The 20,508-nt window shown below is 38.7% G+C and overlaps 2 protein-coding genes across 5 annotated transcripts in view; one reads left to right on the forward strand and one right to left on the reverse strand.

Annotated features, from left to right (window-relative positions):
• The window catches only part of LOC118272532 (lysophosphatidylcholine acyltransferase), a 46,290-nt gene extending 36,291 nt beyond the window's left edge, over positions 1–9,999 (forward strand). For all 3 annotated transcript variants that reach the window (XM_050693564.1, XM_050693562.1, XM_050693563.1), the window contains exons 5-11: positions 1,386–1,540; positions 1,925–2,062; positions 2,840–2,965; positions 4,569–4,725; positions 5,712–5,813; positions 6,532–6,673; positions 7,251–9,999. In XM_050693564.1, the coding sequence (XP_050549521.1) occupies positions 1,386–1,540; positions 1,925–2,062; positions 2,840–2,965; positions 4,569–4,725; positions 5,712–5,813; positions 6,532–6,673; positions 7,251–7,339 (909 nt within the window). In that variant the 3' untranslated portion in view covers positions 7,340–9,999. The remainder of the gene's footprint in view (positions 1–1,385; positions 1,541–1,924; positions 2,063–2,839; positions 2,966–4,568; positions 4,726–5,711; positions 5,814–6,531; positions 6,674–7,250) is intronic.
• Positions 10,000–14,248: 4,249 nt separating this feature from the next.
• Positions 14,249–18,966, reverse strand: LOC118272544 (uncharacterized). 2 transcript variants are annotated; one of them, XR_007705279.1, is made up of 3 exons: positions 18,821–18,966; positions 15,549–17,338; positions 14,249–15,029 (listed from the first exon to the last, which is right to left on the reverse strand). XR_007705279.1 is itself a non-coding variant. In XM_035589124.2 (2 exons), the coding sequence occupies exons 1-2, from the start codon at positions 15,580–15,582 to the stop codon at positions 14,302–14,304; spliced, it is 762 nt and encodes a 253-aa protein (XP_035445017.1). In that variant the 5' UTR covers positions 15,583–15,699; the 3' UTR covers positions 14,249–14,301. The 2 variants fall into 2 exon arrangements, 1 of the variants encoding a protein (XP_035445017.1); XM_035589124.2 differs by lacking the exon at positions 18,821–18,966 and having other exon boundaries at positions 15,549–15,699.
• Positions 18,967–20,508: the final 1,542 nt, after the last annotated feature.

A 20,508-nucleotide genomic window follows, 5' to 3' on the forward strand; every position in this document is an offset into this window, starting at 1 on the left:
GGTCACAGCTTCAATTCGTTCCTACCTTTATTTGGTTTGGTGACGCAGTATCATTTTGAGTTTTTTTTTCTGTATAATTTTTATGTAAATAAGTTTATATATACAACACGCGTCATCGCGTAAATATAAAATTTTTAATGGTATAAATAAATGGAATACAAATTAGCAGTTTATTTAAAATTGTTTTACTTCAAGTTTACTTAAATATTTTTACCTCATTTCAGATTGCTCTTGTTGCTGTACTGAGAGACATGTAATGACTACTTAAATAATTCCTTAGTAACTAGTTAAGGACTGGGTCTAGCAATAATTAAATGATTCTAAGTACGACGCGACGGTTAGATAGATATTACTCGTAGTTACTTAGGTAAAGCAAGTGCTCAGTATTCGCTAACAAATTGCTATGTACCTATAGTTTGGTGAAAACTTTGTAAAATAAATGGTCAAATACTCTGAATACTTCTGTCTCTACAAATTCTTTGTAAATGACAGAGATAGCAAGATATTTAAATGCAACTTAAAATTGTGTAGCATTTCAGTATTCGGGCGAAAATTTCTTACATAAATATGTAAGCTACTTAAGGAAAGGCTAAAGGCTTTTCCCCCTAAGGGGTGGGGAAGCCATAATGCCTACAATAGCGCTTGGCAGGCGGCCAATCAAATTAATTAATAGGTCGGTAACCGAATGTTGGTTAACGTCGTTAAATTAAGTCGAACCAAGTGGTTTTAATGTGTTATACATATGTGTGCCGTATTGTGTACCTCTGCCTACCCCTTCAGGGATAAAAGGCGTGACGTTGCTTTTTCATATGTGTGTTCATTAATTAAAAATGTGTATTTGCTCACGTAAATATTACGAGAACTAATGCACGCTGCTCATGAGTAAGAGTTCCAATGTGACTTGAAACTATTAGAGATTTTCTCAATATTTACTTGAGTAAACTGGTTTTTTATTTTAAAACCAAATTTAGAAATGAAAGCTGAGACTATCAGTGTCATTCTTGGGATTCTTTTGTTAGTCGTTCTTCTCTAAAGTCATCTACACTTTGTGGAAGGAGCGAATAGCTTCACTAGAGGACCGACTGACAGACTGACACTTACATTTTTTGATTGACGATCAAAAGTCATAATTATTAAATATGGTTACCCGATGTAAACTTTTAGGCCCCCTGTACCCTTAGTACGAGTTTGCTTTACGTTAAACGAAAACGAAACGAGAGCGCATCCGGCGCTCTGATTGGCTAGCGCGAATGAACCAACCAACCAGAGCGCCGAACGCGCTCTCGCCTCGATCTGGTTAAACGTAAAACAAACTTGTACTAAGGGTGCTGGTTTAATTGAAATAAATACTTTTGACTTTAACTTTGTATCTCTATCTATTCCAGGTGCTGATCTTCCCTGAGGGTACCTGCACGAACCGCTCGTGTCTGATCACGTTCAAGCCGGGCGGGTTCTACCCCGGAGTACCTGTACAGCCGGTCACCATCAGGTACCCTAATGCCAGAGACACCGTCACTTGGACCTGGGAGGGCCCTGGAGCGTGAGTTATTATCATCATCATTATTTTTTAATAGGATGACGTTTGGCCACCAAATCATCTGGTGGTAAGCGATGATGCGGAAGACAGACCATACCAGTATTTGAGTAGGCATTATCGAGTAGTGTGTTGTTTTATCCCCTTTTTTATTTAATGGGAACCACCCTTCAATTTTCTTTACCGCCGCCATTTTTTTAAGCCCCTAAAACCTTCTCCTAAATCTGAAAAATGCTATACTGAAAACCGCATCAAAATCGGTTCAGCCAAACGCGAGATAATCGCGCACAAACATACATACACACATACATACAGGTCAAATTGAGAACCACCTTTCCTTTTTATTTGAAGTCTGCTAAAAAATCACGTTATTTTACTTTGTTCTTTCAGCCTGAAGCTGTTGTGGTTGACTTTGACTCAAGTGCACAGCTCGTGTGAGATTGAGTTCCTACCGGTGTACTATCCAAGTGAGGAGGAAAAGAGGGACCCCAAACTTTACGCGAGGAACGTACGAGATGTCATGGCCAAGTAAGTAAGACACCTTTTTTTTTTGAAGGGTGAAAATCATCCAATGACTTCTCCCACCTTGGGTGAGGCGGGAGGGAGTGTCAGACTCTTAATGACTAAAAACCACCCCGTTCCTTCTCCTGCTTTGAGCTGGAGTCCCGGTAACCTTTTACGTTGTCCGCAGCAAGAGACCTACAGTCATTATTTTTAGTTGATATTCAAGCCATTGGTTGCCATAATCCTCATGGTTAGCTGGTCTGGTTGATCGTGCTTTGGTGGCTGATCACGGTTTTACTCACAGAAAAGAGGTTTTTTGTGGTTTTACTACACACTCGAGTTCTATTTACTGTGATATTGCTGTAGATTACTGCTGCAGCAGATCAATCACCTTTTAATGGATCCCAGTCGAATACGTAGCTGGTGACGCGTGTCGTTATGGCATCCTTATGAGACAGAGCTCTATAGCTATATATCAGCTGAGCTAATTGTAAACTGACACATGCGTGCTGCCATCTGAACAGGTCCGCTCATACTGTTGTGGTTCTTTCCTCAAAAGACCACTACAGAATCAACTTGCACGGTTCTCCGACATCTTTAATTGATTTTATCTGGACTTTAAAAGAGACTATGACCTCTGAGTTTGTTTCGGCATTTCTTCTCAGAGTAGTCCGATAGGAAATGCCGGCCTCATCTAGTTATTTAAGAGATTGACGTGTAAAAGAGTACATTGTAACCTATTTGCAAAATAAATATCATTTATCATTATCATTTATAATTTTTTTTTTGTATAATTTCTAGGGCATTAGGAGTGCCTGTTCTGGACTACACGTACGATGACTGTCGGCTCATAGCCCGAGCCAAGCAGCTGGGCATACCGTGTGCAGCCTCCGCCAGGGAAGTCAGCGAGATCCGAGCACAACTTGGGTAAAGACAAAGTCAAAGTATTTATGAGCATTACCTTAAACAGACAATTGAATTCATCGTCACGCCTTTAATCCCCAAAGGGGTAGGCAGAGGTGCACATTGTGGCACGTAATGCCGCTATACAATGTACACCCACTTTTCACCATTTATGTTATAAGTCCCATGTAATAGGGGGTGAGCCATATACATAACCCACCCAAAACATAAATGTGAAAGGCTGCCAAGTTCGATAATATTGGAATGCTTCGCCTATAAAAGAAGTGAGATCTAAATAAGTACCAAGTTCCATACACAGACCTCAGTTAAAAATGATATAACAAGTTGGCAAGTTTTCACACACTTTGTTATAAACCTATAAACGCAATGAGTCAAGTATATAATTTTCTATTAAAACTTGCCAAGTTATATCATTTTTAACTGAGGTCTGTGTATGGAACTAACGGTACTTATTTAGATCTCACTTGGTATAGGCGAAGCATACCTTATTATCGAACTGGGCAGCCTTTCACATTTATGTTTTGGGTGGGATTTCATTTATTTTTGTAAGGTTTATTTTCTTTTTTTCTTATTTTACTTTACTTTGACTAAATACAAACCTTCGTAACGAATTTTAGGTCGGTACGACCATTGGAAGATATAGATAATTTTTTTGTTTTAGTTCCTTAGGGGTATGAATTTACACCTTCATTAGATTTTAAAACCGACTCACACTTGCCATTTTCAGATTTTTTCCTTTACCTTGACCTAAAGACCTACCTCCATGCCAAATTTCAAGTCAATACGACCATTGGAAGTGGTCTAGGACGGAGTGAGTGAGTGAGTGAGTCAGTCAGTGAGTGTATAGTAAAAATAGCGATTTTCTGACGTCAATATCTCAAGATCTACAATAGGTACATTAATGAAATTTTGTATTTTAGATAAGTAAGTAGATCTCGACAGATACTAGAAATTTCATATGCGTAGATAAAATAGATTTTGAGTTATAGGTGGGTCGAACTTGGCCCGAAATGGTTCGTGTAATATAACCCACGGCCGGTGTGTCGGTTTTTTTGCTCGAACTTGGCGGACACACTGCCGTGTGTCTAGATACCAGACTCCGTGCTACTACTGAGAAATTTTCGAAAAACCGAAAAAGCCCAGTGATACTTTGCCCGACCCAGGAATCGAACCCGAGCTCCTTCAGCAGTCGCATTTGCGACCACTCGACCAACGAGGCAGTCAATTGAATTCTCAATCAGTATTTACAAATTTGTTTCCCAAATGATGAAACTATAATTTTTCATTAATTTTTATTTACTGAGATGAAAAAATGCATTTGCGTATTTTGACATTTTATTTTAATTATTTATTTTACACTTTATGTACAATCAACAATTTGGCATTCTCTACCAGTCAACCTTGGGGTGATGCAGAGAGACAACAGTAGGTGTAACAACACTAAAATATTAAAAGTGAATTTTAAAATATTGAAATATTAAAAGATAAATAAATTATAATTATATTGATAATTATCATGTTATATATACAATAAATATTACAATATATACTTACATATTTTATTTGCTACTATGATCAGTATTGAATATTGTTGTGTGTGGATCAGTTTGGAGCGGTCAGGCCTGGAGCTGCACGTGGCGCGCGGCGGGCTGTCGGGCGGCGGCGGCGGGCCGCGCCAGTGGCTGGCGGCCGCGGAGTTCGCGCAGCGGCTCGGGGTGCCGCTCACTGCGCGCACGCAGCGACTCTTCGACATATTCATGCAGGTTCATATACTTAACACGTTCGTAGACAGTAACGACCACAGGCGTCTAGATTCCGGAGCTGCGGACTACCTAGCGGGTTTACCGGGGCTCGAATAGCAGGAGAAGGAACGGGGTGGTTTTTAGTCAGTAAGAGTCTGACACTCCCTCTAGTTTCGCCCAAGGCGGGAAAAGTATGCGGATGATTTTCCCCCCTCAAAAAAAGGCGTCTAGATAGCTAAAAGTGATACAACAGTACGCCTGTCGACGGATCTGTTTTTAGTTCCATAAAATCAGTACGCCACACGACGACCGATTTTTAACCACTTGTACTTGCACACCTGAGAAGTGCAGTGTCGGTCTCAGTAGCTGCAATTTGTGAGATAGTACTGTCCACGAATGAGTTAAAACTTTCTTCCTTCTGTTATGCCCGATACCAAGTACAAGTACCTTTTACATGGTATCGGGCGACAAACGAGTGGACAGATTACCTGATGGTAAGCAATTCGCACAACCACCTACAATACCAGAGAAGTGCCGTGCCAGTCTTCTCAAAAGATTCGGGGATTGGGTATTTGGATACGGGAATTGGTGGCTGATCGCCATCCAATAATTGGACAACACCATTCTCTATCAGTGATCTAACGACCCGCAAGTAGTTTGTCAGGCGTAGGCATTTAAAAAAAGTCAGCATTTTCTATCTGATGGATTTAATTTAAAGAGTATCGGGATTTTGAACATGATAAACACCATGGGGATCAGGGGCCTTAGTACGAGTTTAATTTATGTTCAATGAGATCGAAATGAGTGCGTGTTTGGCGCTCCTAGTCAGAGCATAAACTCATACTAAGGGTACTGAGCGCGAAACACGGTCTCATTTCGATCTCGTTAAACGTAAAGCAAACTCGGACTTTACCCTCAGGAGACAGACGTGGGGGATTTTTCTTCAACAGTTTTCGAATAAGGGTGATATTGACATGTTATTGAGTTGAGTATGGTGGTGTTTCCAGCGCTCGAGTGGGTTGGTGTACTTCCCGGACTACTTGCTGTGCGCCGCCTTCCTGTCGCTGCAACACGCGCCCCTCACGCAACTCCTGGCTATAGCCTTCAAGGTAACTAGCTTCTTCAGTTAGGCTAAGCGTGTATTACGATTAATTAATACAATAAAAATGTCACGGTTTTTTTTCACACAATTGTCGCGGTCAGATGTGTGATCGTTCCACATGCTTTACTACTACTAAGTAGTTTATAACTATCTATACTATACTAATATTATAAAGCTGAAGAGTTTGTTTGTTTAATTGTTTGTTTGAACGCGCTAATCTCCAGAACTACTGGTCCGAATTGTATAATTCTTTTTTTGTTGAGTAGTGCATTTATCGAGGAAAGATAATAATATAGGCTATAAAACATCACGCTATGACCAATAGGAGCCAAGCAGAGCGGGTGAAACCGCGCGGAAGTAGCTAGTGTGATATATAGCTATGACTGCCTCGTTGGCCGAGTGGTTGCAAGTGCGACTGCCTGGCAAGGGGTTTCGGGTTTGATTGCCCGGTCGGGCGAAGTATTACTGGACTTTTGTCGGCTTTTCAAAAATTTCTCAGTAGTAACACGGAGTCTGGAAATGTGCCCGGTATAAGGCTCACCACCTATTACATGGGACTTACAACATAAATTGTGAAAAGTGGGTGTACACAGTGGCATTACGTGCTATAATGTGCACCTCTGCCTACCCATTCGGGGATTAAAGGCGTGGCGATAAGTTTGTATGTAAGTGATATATAGCTATTATGGCAACACCCTCTAAAGAGCTGATGACGTGTTGTGCAGCTGTACGCGAATGGTTCGGGAGGCCGGGTCAACGCGGCCGGCTTCGAGGAGCTCGCCACGCGGTGCCTGGGGCTCTGCCAGGAAGACGCCTGCAACACCTTCCGCCAGGCAGACCTGGACGAAGACGGATACCTCACCTATGGTAAGCTGGAGAACTTATCTTTGTACCTACTCTGTCCTCTTACACCAAATGGTATTAATTGAGCGAACAAGCAAAGCAGCCATGATAATATGGTAACGTCAATACAAAACAAAGATTTTTAGAGACCAATGAGTGAATAAGTTCCAAAAATACGTGAAGTATTAGACCCGGTACTCAGGGCCGGTGCGGCCTGACACGGCAGATTGTGCTGCAAACGCACGATCCATTTTGCTGAAAGCCCAGCTACCCACCCTTCTATGACCGCTGTATAAGTTCTTAATTCAACTATCTTAACAATCAGCTATTCATTGAGTGAGTGTGACCCATACGTCTCGCGAAATGCAATGGAGTGCAATCGTGCTGCGGCAACCCGTTGAATGAAAAGGCATGCCACGGCACGCCAGGCAGCGTCGCGACATCGTATTATCGAAATAAAGTAACATGAACTATAAAGTTATTGGAATAAGATTCAAAATAACTTGTTAATAATAAAATCCTTAACCGTGCCGTACCGGCAATGAGCACTAGTCCTTAATGAATAAAATTTTGTATTATTTTAATAAAAATGTTTTTCCAGATGACTTCATAGCATACGCGCAGAAGAAAGCGGAGTTCGCGTTTGTATTCGCCTGCGACACATCGCATCATAAGCCGAAGGCTCAGTGAGGGTCACCTGTTCACATCCCGACAGTCTGCAGTCAAGTGCCCTAGTGACGGAAACTTCACCCAGGATAGGAACGAAGAGAACAGTAATGTCGAGTATGTGAAATAATTCATCAAATTATGAAATCGAAACTACAAACGAAGGCATTTTAATTCTTAACAATGGCTGTATCGGAAACGGTCTTAGCCGAGAAGAAAAAAAAATGAATTTGACAGCGGTCAACTGTTTGCCGCCATTAGTTTGACGTTTGAATTGTTTGTTTTTTTATTGGAAATGTCTTTGGATAACAATGTGATGAGTAAAGTACTGAGAGATACGTGGTGATTAATATTTATGTATGAAATTACTAAATAATGCCATTGTGTTAAAGCTAGGTCTATCTCAATGAATAATGCTCTGTTGGTTACGTTTATGAGCGATTGGATATAGTGTGATTAGTGGTTTGTGTAAGTGACGTGTTTATGAAAATGGCAAGAAAATATTCCTTTGCAAATAATTTTAAGTACCTTCCTACCCAATTTTTTAAGACCGATCTTAATTGGCTAACTTGCAGATAGAACTGGAATGTGAAATTATAGAATAGTGAACATTTAATTTTGTGTTGAGTGAATAGTAACTACATATATTTTTTGGCCTGTTTTTTCCTCACCTTTCAAAGATTCAAAAATCATTCTATAATATTGAAAACGTTGTTTTTCATTACGCTTCATCATCATCATCATATCAGCTACAAGACGTCCATTGCTGAACATAGGCCTCCCCCAATGACTTCCAGATAGGCCGGTTGGAAGCAACCTGCATCCAGCAGCTCCCTGTGACCTTAATCAGGTCGTCTGTCCACCCTGTGGGTGTATGTGCTAATCTGCGCTTGCCGGTACGCGGTACTTGAGAATCTATCTGCCCCAGCGGACGTCGGATCTCCGCCCACTGCCACTTATTTCGCTTACTTTTACATATTTCCTGCGTTTATTCGGTTTTCTATTTAAAAGTAATTAGCTTCTTCTTCTACCAAGTACCTACGTATGTTACATAGGTACTTAACTTTCACGCGTAGAGTGACAATCGTGTAGTCTGTTCATAATCATATTTCACCTTTCTCACCTCTCTCTCTAACCATCTCGAAGAAATTGCTTATATTAAGTATGAGTTTCTAATAATTCAAGTTCTAATGTTGTTAGTGACCATGTCAGATTAAAAAGTTTATTAACACATTGAACGCCGTGGTGGTCACCGGTGACCGACGTTAGCGAAGGATTTGCCTTCAACAGTTTTCTATTGGCAGTCTATGACTTAAGTACCCGAGAACCAGTAAGTGAAGAGTTGAAGGTTGAGTCCAGTGGCGTGTGTCAAGCAGTGGATATGAATTATAAAGAGTCTTACATAAATGAAATAGCCTTAATATAATATGATGAAGAAACAGGCCAATAATATTAGACAAAATGCATTTTAATTATTCAGTGACTAGTATTTGTTTTATGGTACAAATTTATATATGCGTTGTAGTAGGTATACGCTTTATCCTACTTTCGATTTTTTTTGTTAATCAAATGACGCTAATATATTTTGCTCACTAAATGGCTCTAGCGTGGATCTCTCGTCCAATAGGGAATTAGCTAGTGCCACACCATTGGACGTTCATCATTTGACAGCTGCTGTGATTGGACAAACAGACGTCTTGCTAGATTTACGCCGTATAGTGAGCTAGAAAAACGGTACCTCTTTAACCTTACGGTTAAACCATTGGACAGTCAGATTTTGACAGTTACAAAGAATAGCGCCATCTATACCCTTAATACGAGTTTACTTTTCGTTTAAAGTAATTCGAAACGAGAGCGCGTTCGGCGCTCTGATTGGTTGGTTTATTCGAGCCGGCCAATCAAGGCGCCGAATGCGCTGTCGTTTCGATTACTTCAACCCCTAAGAGGCCGGTAACGCACTTGTAACGCCTCTGGTGTTTCGGGTGTCCATGGGCTGCGGCGATTGCTTACCATCAAGTGATCGGTCTGCTCTTTTACCGTTTTTTACCATAAAAAGAGAAACTACAACATGCCCTTAAAACGTAATTAAAATTCTTACAAAAATTCGTAAGGATTTAAACGTAAAGCAAACTCATACTAAGGATACTGTTTCCGGAGCTGCGGATTACCTAGCGGGTTTACCGGGGCTCCGGTTTGAAAAGCAGGAGTAGGAACGGGGTGGTTTTTAGGCAGTAAGAGTCTGACACTCCCTCTCGCCTCGCCCAAGGCGAGAGAAGTCATTGGATGATTTTCCCCCTCAAAAAAAAGGATACTTTTTAGTAAAATATCGGTGGCCCTTAATCAGTTTGAGGTTAGATATTCATCCTCCATTGTTAAATACAGTAATAATTTATTATTTATTTGTGAATAGCTGTAGTGTTAGGTATTTTAGTTAGTTAATCAATAAGTCAATTATCGGCCGCGACTTTTTTTTTAATTTAGGGAGCTAAGCTTATGTACTGGTAGGTAATCTGTTAACACTTATTTTTGAAAAGTAAATCGAATTTGGTCTCTAATGGAAGCTTGGACTTCGAATTTGACACGTGGCGCTAGTGAGTCGAAAGTCAAAACATAATATATTTACTTATTTATTTACCTAATGAAAAAAAAATACCAATGTGTGTGTTTTTATCCGATATTTAAACTCACAAACACTAGTAAACATGGTAAACATCCCGTTTTAAGTTCTAATGACATTACTATTGACCATGTCAGTTTAAAAAATTATAGTGTGTGTTTTTTTTCACAAGCCTTTAAGGGTTCTCATGTTTTATTAATGTATTTACTACAACTACATTAAACCAACAAATTAACTACTCAGAGACATTTAATGATTACATAAACTATTCCTTAGTAACGATTTTGTTCCGAAAACAATTGCTAAGGACTCGGTTAAGTGACCATTAAATGTCTTTGACAACGGCAGTCAATGGCTTTACGCTCCATCAGTGCTACTTTCTACGTCAAGTCCCAAGTTCGATTTCTATAGCTATCAAATTGACTTGCTTTTCAGAAAGCAGATTTTGAAATTGATATTTAATTTAATTTAATCTTATCTCGTTGACTAGTTATCTTGTATAATAATATTGTTTCAGTTTGTATTATTCCACTAGTATTCATGTATTTAATGTGTAACTTTGTTAGAAATTATGTGATTCAGGTTTGTTCTACTCAAACAACAATTAATTTTATAGATAACGATCTACAATAGCTACTGTTCTAACTCTACAATAATAGGGATGATGATGGGATATGAAAATTAAAAATCTGTTAGGTAATGAAAAAATATTAGACACGTATTTTTTTATTTTGTCATATAAGATAACAATACTTAGATAAAACGAATCAATTAAGTTAAGAGTGGGAGCAAATATGTCATTACGATGTGTAAAACGTAGTTACCTAGAAGTGACGTCACGCGATATTTCAAATCGATATATCTTCGAAAGTATTTGTTTCAGCAAGAAAATAAAAAATACGTGTGTAATGTTTTAAAATAATCTACAAGACGGACATTAAAATAAAAATTAGCCATCTACCCTATTATAATTTATGGGTTTGAACGCAATTTGAAATATTTTGCGTTGGTCAGTCCATTTATTTAGGTTCGCTTATGTATAAGTGCAATAAAAGTCTAATACTAAATACAATTCAGAATAACGGTTACTGTGTTTTTGGTCACCAGATCGCGCTAATGTAGCAAGAGTTTTCGTCCAATCACTGAAGCTGTCAAATATTGAACGTCCAATGGTGTGACACTAGCTAATTCTCTATTGGACGAAAACGAGAAGTTGACACTAGCGCCATCTTGTGAGTGAAAATACAGTAGCAATTGAGGATTCGGGCGTTAGAGTAACTGCGTATGTCCTATTATGGTAAGCGTCCACAGGTCCGCATCGCACGCATCGGACGGATCGCAGCAAACGAATTGACTGCGTCCGTATCTTGCGGATCGGATCAGTGGACGCAGTTTTATGAGTTTCTATACAAGACAAACTAAAATCCGTTGCGTGGGATGCGTACGATGCGTATGATGAGGGCCTGTGGACCTACCTTACCTTACCTGGCTTACTTTTATTCTCAATAATATTTCTTTTTTGTATAATGATTGTTATATTTATTGTTAGTAATACATCGAAATGAGATATTTCGACTCCAACAAATATTCAATTTTAATTTAACAAAAATAAATGTATAGGTTCTTCTCCCGCTCTGCTTCTAAAAAGAAGAGAGCAACCGAGTAGTAATTGTTTCGTAATAAAAAAAAGAACATTACGTTACGATAAGTTATTTTGGCTTTGAGCTTTGTTTTGTTTACTCACTCAGAATGAACTTAAGTAGTAAAAAATTCTCATCATTTTCTACGTAATCGTTTTAAGATAATATTTCTATGGTTAATGAAATAAGCGAGTTTACATACGAGCAACTAGCAAAGACAACAATTTGGTAGAATTAACTAAAAATCACGGTTTACTCTCGTAAATTAATGGAGAAAAGCTCTACTAGTTTCGAGGCAACGCCGCCAGCGTCAACGCACTGGCTAACCAGGGGCCGTGACGCGGGTTCGATTCCCGCACGGAACAATGGTCGATCACTGATCAGTGCGAGAGGGACGGAGCTATACAAACTACATAACTCCGTCCCTCTCGCACTGGTCAGTGATCGACCATTCTGACACAATTGTAACAACAGACTAAGGCCCCAGTATGCGCAACGTCGCCGCGTCTGCCCACGCTGCCCATGATGAGAAGTCCCTCTGTGACTCGAAACTAGTAGAGCTTCTCTCAAATAATTTGCGTGAATAAACCGTGATTTTTAGTCAATTTAGTATGTTTCACGATAGTTATTATATAAAACTTTGTGGCAGGCAGATATATCTATCGTTGTACCGGATTGCTCGTGTGTCAGCTAACAATATAGAAGATCAAAGTATTTGTTACGCTACAATACGAAAATGGCATTTCAATAACAAAAATCTTGTATAAATAATGCTTACTTTAGTATAAGTTATGCTTAAAGCTAATCCTTTACTTTATACATATTTACTAAGCCAATAATTGGCCTCTTCTAGTAAATACCAGTTATTTAGAAGGCCATTTGTAACAATGTGATAATTGTAAGTAGCTAGCTGTATCAGTACAAGCTAAAATGACGCTAATATGCTGTTACATTTGAGATTATTTTCCAATATCCCCTGTGCAATTTAAACAGCTCTCCAGCCTCTATGTTCTTCCTTTAGAATAGTTAAAACCTAATGTATTTGTAGTGTCGATTAAATAAAAGGAATTGTTTAATTCACTATGAAGTCAAGGATTTTTGTCCTAGTTTTTTTTTACATGTTAATAAAAGGAAATTAGTATATAACAAATGTTTTCATCCTCTCCTCTCACGTCATCGCAGCATCATAAAGCGGTAAAGGGAAAAGGTAAAAAGGAAGGTATACCATTTTAGAATCCTCATTAAATGGGCCAACTTTGGTGACGTTTGTCACTAGTAGCGCAATATATTCTGTTTTCTCTTTCAGTACTTATACTTATGGTAACTTAAAGTAAGGTGAAAACATTATGAATGTATGACGATATAACAGATAACTGTTAGAGCCTTGTCAATGACTAAGACGTCGAATTCAGAGACAACATGTACATAAAACAGTATACATCTTTTTTATAAATGATAATGTTAAAGTGTAGGTATGATTTCATATTTTTCGTACTAAATACAGAGATACAGTTTCCCAATGCAATAGAGTCAAAGTTATTTATTTCAAATAGACCGAGAAGGCACTTTTGAAAGTCAAAGCAAATTAAACAATATAAAAAAAAACAAAACGTCTGATTGTCGGTTAGTCGTCCTCTAGTGAAGCTATTTGCTCGTTCCAAAGTGTAGATTCCTATGGAGAAGAACGAGCAAGAAACTCCATAGGTTACTGTTTTTCAATCAGATTCACAATACAATTCTTGGTAACATTGGGTCAATTATGTGAGAAGTTGAGAACAATGTAACACCAATATCCAGTCAAAGAGATCGAAAAAGATAATAACCTTGAGGATATTATATAAAACAATGCAATCTGGAGCTGACCTAGAGCTAGAGTTCCAAAACTGTACAATGAACACACACCATCATGATAGTGCCATCTGTATTATTACGGAACCTAAGAGAACTGTGAATCCATTACGTGACTATGTTCATTCTTCAGTGTGAATGAGGTACGTTACTTAGTTCCTACAAACAAAAGCTCTCAAATGATCACGTCAACGGGGACTACTTTTGCGCGGGCCTCAAAGAGCCATCAGACCACCACAGAGTGGGCCCAGTAGGACTAATACCTGATCTGGAGCTGCGGAATACCTAGCAGGTTCACCGGGGCTCCGGCTCGAAAAGCAGGAGTAGGAACGGGGTGGTTTTTAGTCAGTAAAAGTCTGACACTTTCTCTCGTCTCGCCCAAGGCGGGAGAAGGCATTGGATGACTTTTCCCCCACAAAAAACGGGGACTACTGCATTTCGCTCACCAGATGGCGCTAGTGTGAACCTCTCGTTTTTCATCCAATAGGGAATAAGCTAATGTCACACCATTGGACATTCGATATTTGACGGCTTCAGTGATTGGACAGACAGACCTCTTGCTATATAAGCGCCAACTGGTTCCCAAAAAACGGTAGCCTCTATTAGATGCTTTTTTACCAAAAGATTGAAAGTATTGTAACTTTCGTGAGACATACTAAATTAATTATTATGTTATCGGCTTACTCACGTATTCGCCGCGTCGTGTGTCGCGGAATGCTGCTCATGAATAAGAGCCACTTGCATGGCTTGAAACTAGTCGAATTCCTCGTCAAACAAATACGTGAGTAAGCCGATAACATAATAATTAAGATTGAAACTAAAGACAAATCCGTTCACATTTTTATTTAAGGCATTGATAGACGTACAAAGAAAAAATAAAATCAAGGCGGCTGCAAGTCCCTCTCATCGAAATCAGAAGGTGGTCCTCTATTGTCGTGTGCATTAGCTTCGGGGCGGTCTTTAGTCGGCTTTTTGACGTAATATTCATAATTTAAGATAAATGACCTCTCAACAATGTTGGTTATATCAATATTACAAGCCAGTAACTTCTCATATATTATAAGGTACCATATGAAATGTGTTTTCGCCTTGAAAGCTTTCATTTGTGCCAACAGATTCTCCATTTTGGCTATGACGGCTGTAGCAGTACCATACAAAACGGATATTTGGTAGGTCGGTAACTCGTGGTATTTCTTGCGGAACGGGTATGTTATGTTCATTCTTGCCTGGGTCTTGTAAATGCTGTGCTGCAGGAGGTCCATGGCTTTGTCGGAGATGTATGTGTTGTTGGGTTTTTCGTCGACTAATTCAGCTTTTCGCCGGAAGCTGTTATGTCGCCGTGTCAGTGTCGCGATTGTGTCCTCCTCATGTTTCTGTTTAGCAAAGCTAATTATTTTTTTGACACTATACACGTCTAGTACGTTAATGTCGAGATTTTCATTAGTCGGGTCTATGTCTGCGTTTCCAACAGGCTTCCCTAAGATGATATTAGCGATGGTATTGTCGCTGTAGCTGTGTCCTAAGAATTTCGTTAGTAATTTGTCGAGAGTTTCGGCTTGCGGCACTGGTTTTCCCCGTTTTAACATAACACATTGTGAGTGATGTATGTCTGTTGAAAAAAAATGTATTTATGTACTTATTTCATAACAATAATATGTGCAGTAATGGTAATGTAGAGAGCACCTCGAGTTAAACCCTTTCCTCGTGGTAGCAGGTTGTAGTGATATATTATTGCCTACACAATAATATATGAGGTTCGAACCATCAAAGATTTGAATCGACTAGAGTCCACTGCATTTCACAGTTGAATTTGCTAACTGATTGAATGACTAGCTCCCTAACCAATAAAAACGAGGTGGTGGGGGACTGTAGGCGTAGCCGAGTGGCGCAACAGTATGGCATACATTCATTAGTGCCCTACCCTGCTCTCTCCGTGGGTGTCGTAAACCTGACGTAAGGATACATGTAATTGAAACAAAGCCAGTAGCGCTCTCTGAATCTATTAAATTGCGATTCTTAGCCCTCTGTAAGGCATGGATAGTATTGGAAAACCTACTTCGATAGAGGACCTGTAGTCCAGCAGTGGACTGTCGGCGGCTAATGGAAAGAACTTTAGAAATATACTTACAGGATATAGCAGTAATGAAATAAACGATCAGCATTACCTTCTGTACCTAAGACTTATTAAGATTTAAAATTATAGTACATAAACTTCATATTACCTAATTAAAAATAAATTAAAATGTACGTTTTATTGTACGAATGAAATTAGTTAACGTAATTGAAAATTCTTCGTTTACCATTTTAAGTCCCGAGTGAAGAGGTTGCTCCTAAGTAGACGTGCTCCACCGTCCGCCACATCATCGCTTACCATCAAGCAAGATGGTGGCCAAATGCTATCCTATTAAGTATTAAAAAAATATGCTTGAAGGATTGGCTTGGTTTAGAAAAATTGTCTTCAAATATTCTTCGGATGTCCACGATTCAGTAACTCCAAGTCTTAATTAGATTTGACATAAGGTCACGCCTTTATAGTAGAGGTTCCGATGTAATATGGACCTTTACCAATCTTTTTAATCCTTCGAAATCTACCGTGTGTAAATGTCTACTGTCTTATTCATAGATTAAGTAGTTGCAGCGCGTCGCCTTCCGCGCGCGCCTCAAAGAGCCATCAGACCTCCACCACTACCTAGCGGGTTTACCAGGGCTCCGGCTCGAATAGCAGGAGAAGGAACGGAGTGTTTTTTAGTCAGTAAGAGTCTGACACTCCCTCTCGCTTTGCCCAAGGCGGGAGAAGTCATTGGATGACTTTCCCCCCTCAAAAAAAAAGTAGTTGCTGAAATATACATTTGGCTAGCGAAGTGTAAATAACTATTAATGTAAACAGACCATCACAGATGAGCCCCAGTAGGGTTGATGCCTCATCCGGTGTTGCGGACTACTTAGCGGGTTTACCGGGGCTCCGGTTCGAGAACCAGTAACAATCTGACATTCGTTCTCGCCTCGCCTATGGCGGGAGAAGACATTGGTTGGTTTTCCCGACATAAAAACAAAAAACAGACTTAAAAACAGTAAATGAATGGTATCGGAAGATTGAACTCGCAATGGACTCGCTTACAATTATGGGACTCATTAATTTTATAGATTAAGTATTTTAAGTTAATACACTGGTGGAAATAAAAAACACTTAAGGTTATCCGTATATTGAAAAATATACAGTACATTACTGCTGTTTATTGATTGCTTTATCCAGGTCCTTTATTTTTGCTTTGTGTATTTCGTGAATCTTACATAATACCCGAAAGGTATTGTCGAACGATACGTAGTAGTATGAGGCTCTCCAATGACTTATTACGTTCTCAAGGGAGTATTTGTGGTTACTATTATACGCATATCGATAACGGCGCATTATTTTGTACTTAATGAGTTTTAGGCGCTGATACAAGAATGCGATGCGGTAACTCGCGCCCTTATTGCTGTAGTATTTACTCTGTTCAACGGGCTTAACTTTATGTCGCGCCATGTACATTGTTTGAAGCATCAAATCTAGGATCTTGCGTTTCACATAGAATATGTACGCTTCCTTTTCTCTATTCCAATTTGATGACTTTACAACAGCTTGTCTTCTAGACGCGTTAAGTGTGGGGTCGTTTTTACCCATAAAGTCTGCAATTTTAGTGATTTTCTTCTTAAACTTGTTTATGTTTATTTTATCTAAGTCCATTGATAAGTTCTTGATAATTGCGCCTGGGATATTTTCGTAATCTAATGAGGTTTTTTTAGTAAGTGTTGGGAGCATGTCGCTGAGGTTTGGGAAATCTTCGAGGCTGAAGTCCATATCGTCGTATGCTATGTCCATTGCGGTGACATTACTGGCAACTTGGGTTTTGTTTGCGTTAATACCAATTTGTACAATAGCTGGAAGAAGTAATAATACAACCGTTTAGAACATTGCAATGCAGCACACTACGTAATAAATATATAGCCTCGAGAAATGACTAACTTGGGGTAAGTTAAATATTTTTGCATTTAAACCTCATAATTCGAAGTTCGGAATTCAAGAACAGCTCAATTCCAGCTTGGAATGTTTTCCGGAAGTTTTGAAAATTGTAGAATTTGTTGTTCTTTTTTCGATTTTCATTTTGCTCTCTGCTCTGCAGCAAATTAAAAAAAATAGAAAATTTAACCGATGTACATATAGCGCGACTAGAATACTTTAGTTAATTGTATAGTATCATATCATATGGTATTCTCCTGTGGGGGAATACTCCTGACATTCAGTCAGTCTTTGTACTGCAGGAGAGACCCATTCGATCAATTTATAATCTTAGTGCGAGGCACTCTCTTAGGGAACTATTTAAAGAAATTAATATAATGACTGTACCCTCTCAATCTTTATATATATAATTCTTCTGTAAGTGTGTATGTCACTGAACTTCTCTTTAACGACTGGACCATGTAATAGGGTCCGTGTATAACCGCTTATTTTCTTAAGTCTAGTAGTGGGAACAACATAATTGTTTTTACATGCAGTATATTATGTATATCACTATACTTTTAAAACTGCATCGTTGGCCGAGTGGTTGCGACTGCCGACAATGTTTTTCGGGTTTAATTCCCGGGTCGGGCAAATGTTACTGGAGTTTTTTTTGGTTTTTCGAAAATTTCAACACGGTGGTACCATCGGAGTCTGGAATATGTGCCCGTTAAATAAATGTCATAACATTTGAATGTAAATGTGCCATGGCAAAAAGGCTCACCACCTCGGTTTTGCTTATTACAGAAACGGTGTCAAATTAAAACGGTGTAGACAGGACAAACGATGTCGGGAAGGGTATATTTAAACTGTAGTGTATTTCATGGAACGAAGTTATGAATTTTTCCAATATTTTACTTTTTTATTTTTCATGCGAATTAAAATTAGGGAGATAGTAGGTAGGCGATCGAATTGACAGAAGAAATGTTTCGTAATTAGCGAGTGACCCTGTAGCGTTGTGACACGTTTGTATGATTTATAAAATCAAGAACCATGCGACACCAAGTATTTGGTACCAATATTTTTTAAACGTATTTTAAGCTGAAACATTGTGTTGAGATTTTATTCAACCTGTATTCTTCAGTGCTTTTTGATGTATATGGGTATTTTGTTACACGCTATATACATAACTATAATCAAAGTATGACCCAAAATAAATTTTGAAATATTATTAAAGAAAAACTTCACAGTAAAGCATTTTAAAAGATTACTTAGGTGATAGTCAGGCTTGGGAATGAGCTGCTATAATGTCCACACCGGTCATGTTGTATGTTTGTGACGTATAGTTAAATTTGTATACAACGACAACACCGTGCAGTCGACAGATCAAATCAAATCAAATCAAATAATGTTAGAAAACTTACATAAAAGGAATATAAGTTTCATCTTAACTTCATTCTATTCCTTGCAAACTACAGAAAATGTAAGAAACTCTAATTTGATGAATGCTTATTACTCTAGCGTCTATTACTTATGTTTACTGCAAATTGGTAATTAATTGTACAGAAAACTGTAAAACATTAAACAATTGTGGCCTTTCAAGTTTTTGCTCACTATTGATTAATAATTAATTAATAAACAGAACATTTTGTATTACATGTTTTATTTTTGTTTTAAAACACGTTGCCCCACACTAGAATTTTCTCCTGTGTCGTGGGTGTGTTTACAAATATACAATTACACATACACATGACACGCAGACCCGAAACAACAATTTGTGAATCACACAAAATTTAAGTGAAGAAGAGCCATGCTTCGGCATGAATGGGCCGGCTCGACCGGAGTGATACCACGGCCTCACAGAAAACTGACGTGAAACAACGCTTGCGTTGTGTTTCGTTGTGTGAGTGCCAACCAGAGGCCCAATAGCCTCGTTTCCCAATCTTCTCAATCTCTGATTTCCCGACAACTCTTAAATTCCTAACATCCAATTACCGACAACACACTTGTAACGCTTCTAGTGTTTCAAGTGTCCAATTTGATGCAATTGCTTACCATCAGGCGGTCCGTCAGCTCGTTTATTGGCTTAAGTATATCATAAAAAAACAAAAAGTTGCTTCTGCGGGAGTCGAACCCACTACAAGTTGTACAGCCGCCTATCGCTTAACTACCGCGCCAACCACGTAGTGAAAATAGTGTTTGATCTATTTTTATAATAACGTGTTACTTGAAATGCGCAATACATGTCTGAGACACCAAAAAATATTTTTAATTAATTTAATCAATTTTTTGGGAAAATAGTTTTATCATCAGAGGTCGGAATTAGGTAGAGTTATTTATGTACTTGCATTTAAATGATGTGGACCTTCCCGGGATTTCTAATGGACAATCCCATGTGGCCAACAATATTACAACTAAATAATAATAGTAACATAGATAGATATAACTACAAATGTGGCAACATCGCGCGTATTGGTATTTTGCCAACTTTGGAGGCCCAATAGCCTCGTTTCCCAATCTTCTCAATCTCCGATTTCCCGACAACTCTTAAATTCCTAACATCCAAGTACCGACAACACACTTGTAACGCTTCTGGTGTTGCAAGTGTCCACGGGCGGCGGCAATTGCTTACCATCAGGCGGTCCGTCAGCTCGTTTATCGGCTTATATCATAAAAAAATCAAAAATTTGCTTCTGCGGGAGTCGAACCCATTACAAGTTGTTCTTTCGCTGTACGAAATTAGTGCAAGTACATGAATAACTCTACCTAATTCGGATCGCTGTTTACCATAATAAGAATCAAGGACCTAGGCATTCTTTCTTCTTCATATGAATCTACTTTTTGTAACAAGCCCGTGAACAAGCCAATCGACTAACTAGGTGACTCACAGACACTAATTTTAACATATTTCGTTATTATGCGCAAGTGCATTAGTCTAATTATTGTAAATGTTTTGACTATGAATTTTACTAAGCTAAGCTAACTATGCTATAGACTCTTTGTTTAATTTATAATTTGTGTTTTAATTAAAGTATATATTTTATACACAAATCGTTACAAAACTGACAAAAAGTGACACATACTGATATCGTTCTGGGAGAATAAAACGCGA

The sequence above is a fragment of the Spodoptera frugiperda genome, chromosome 4 (genome assembly GCF_023101765.2).
Source record: "Spodoptera frugiperda isolate SF20-4 chromosome 4, AGI-APGP_CSIRO_Sfru_2.0, whole genome shotgun sequence".
NCBI lineage: Eukaryota > Metazoa > Arthropoda > Insecta > Lepidoptera > Noctuidae > Spodoptera > Spodoptera frugiperda.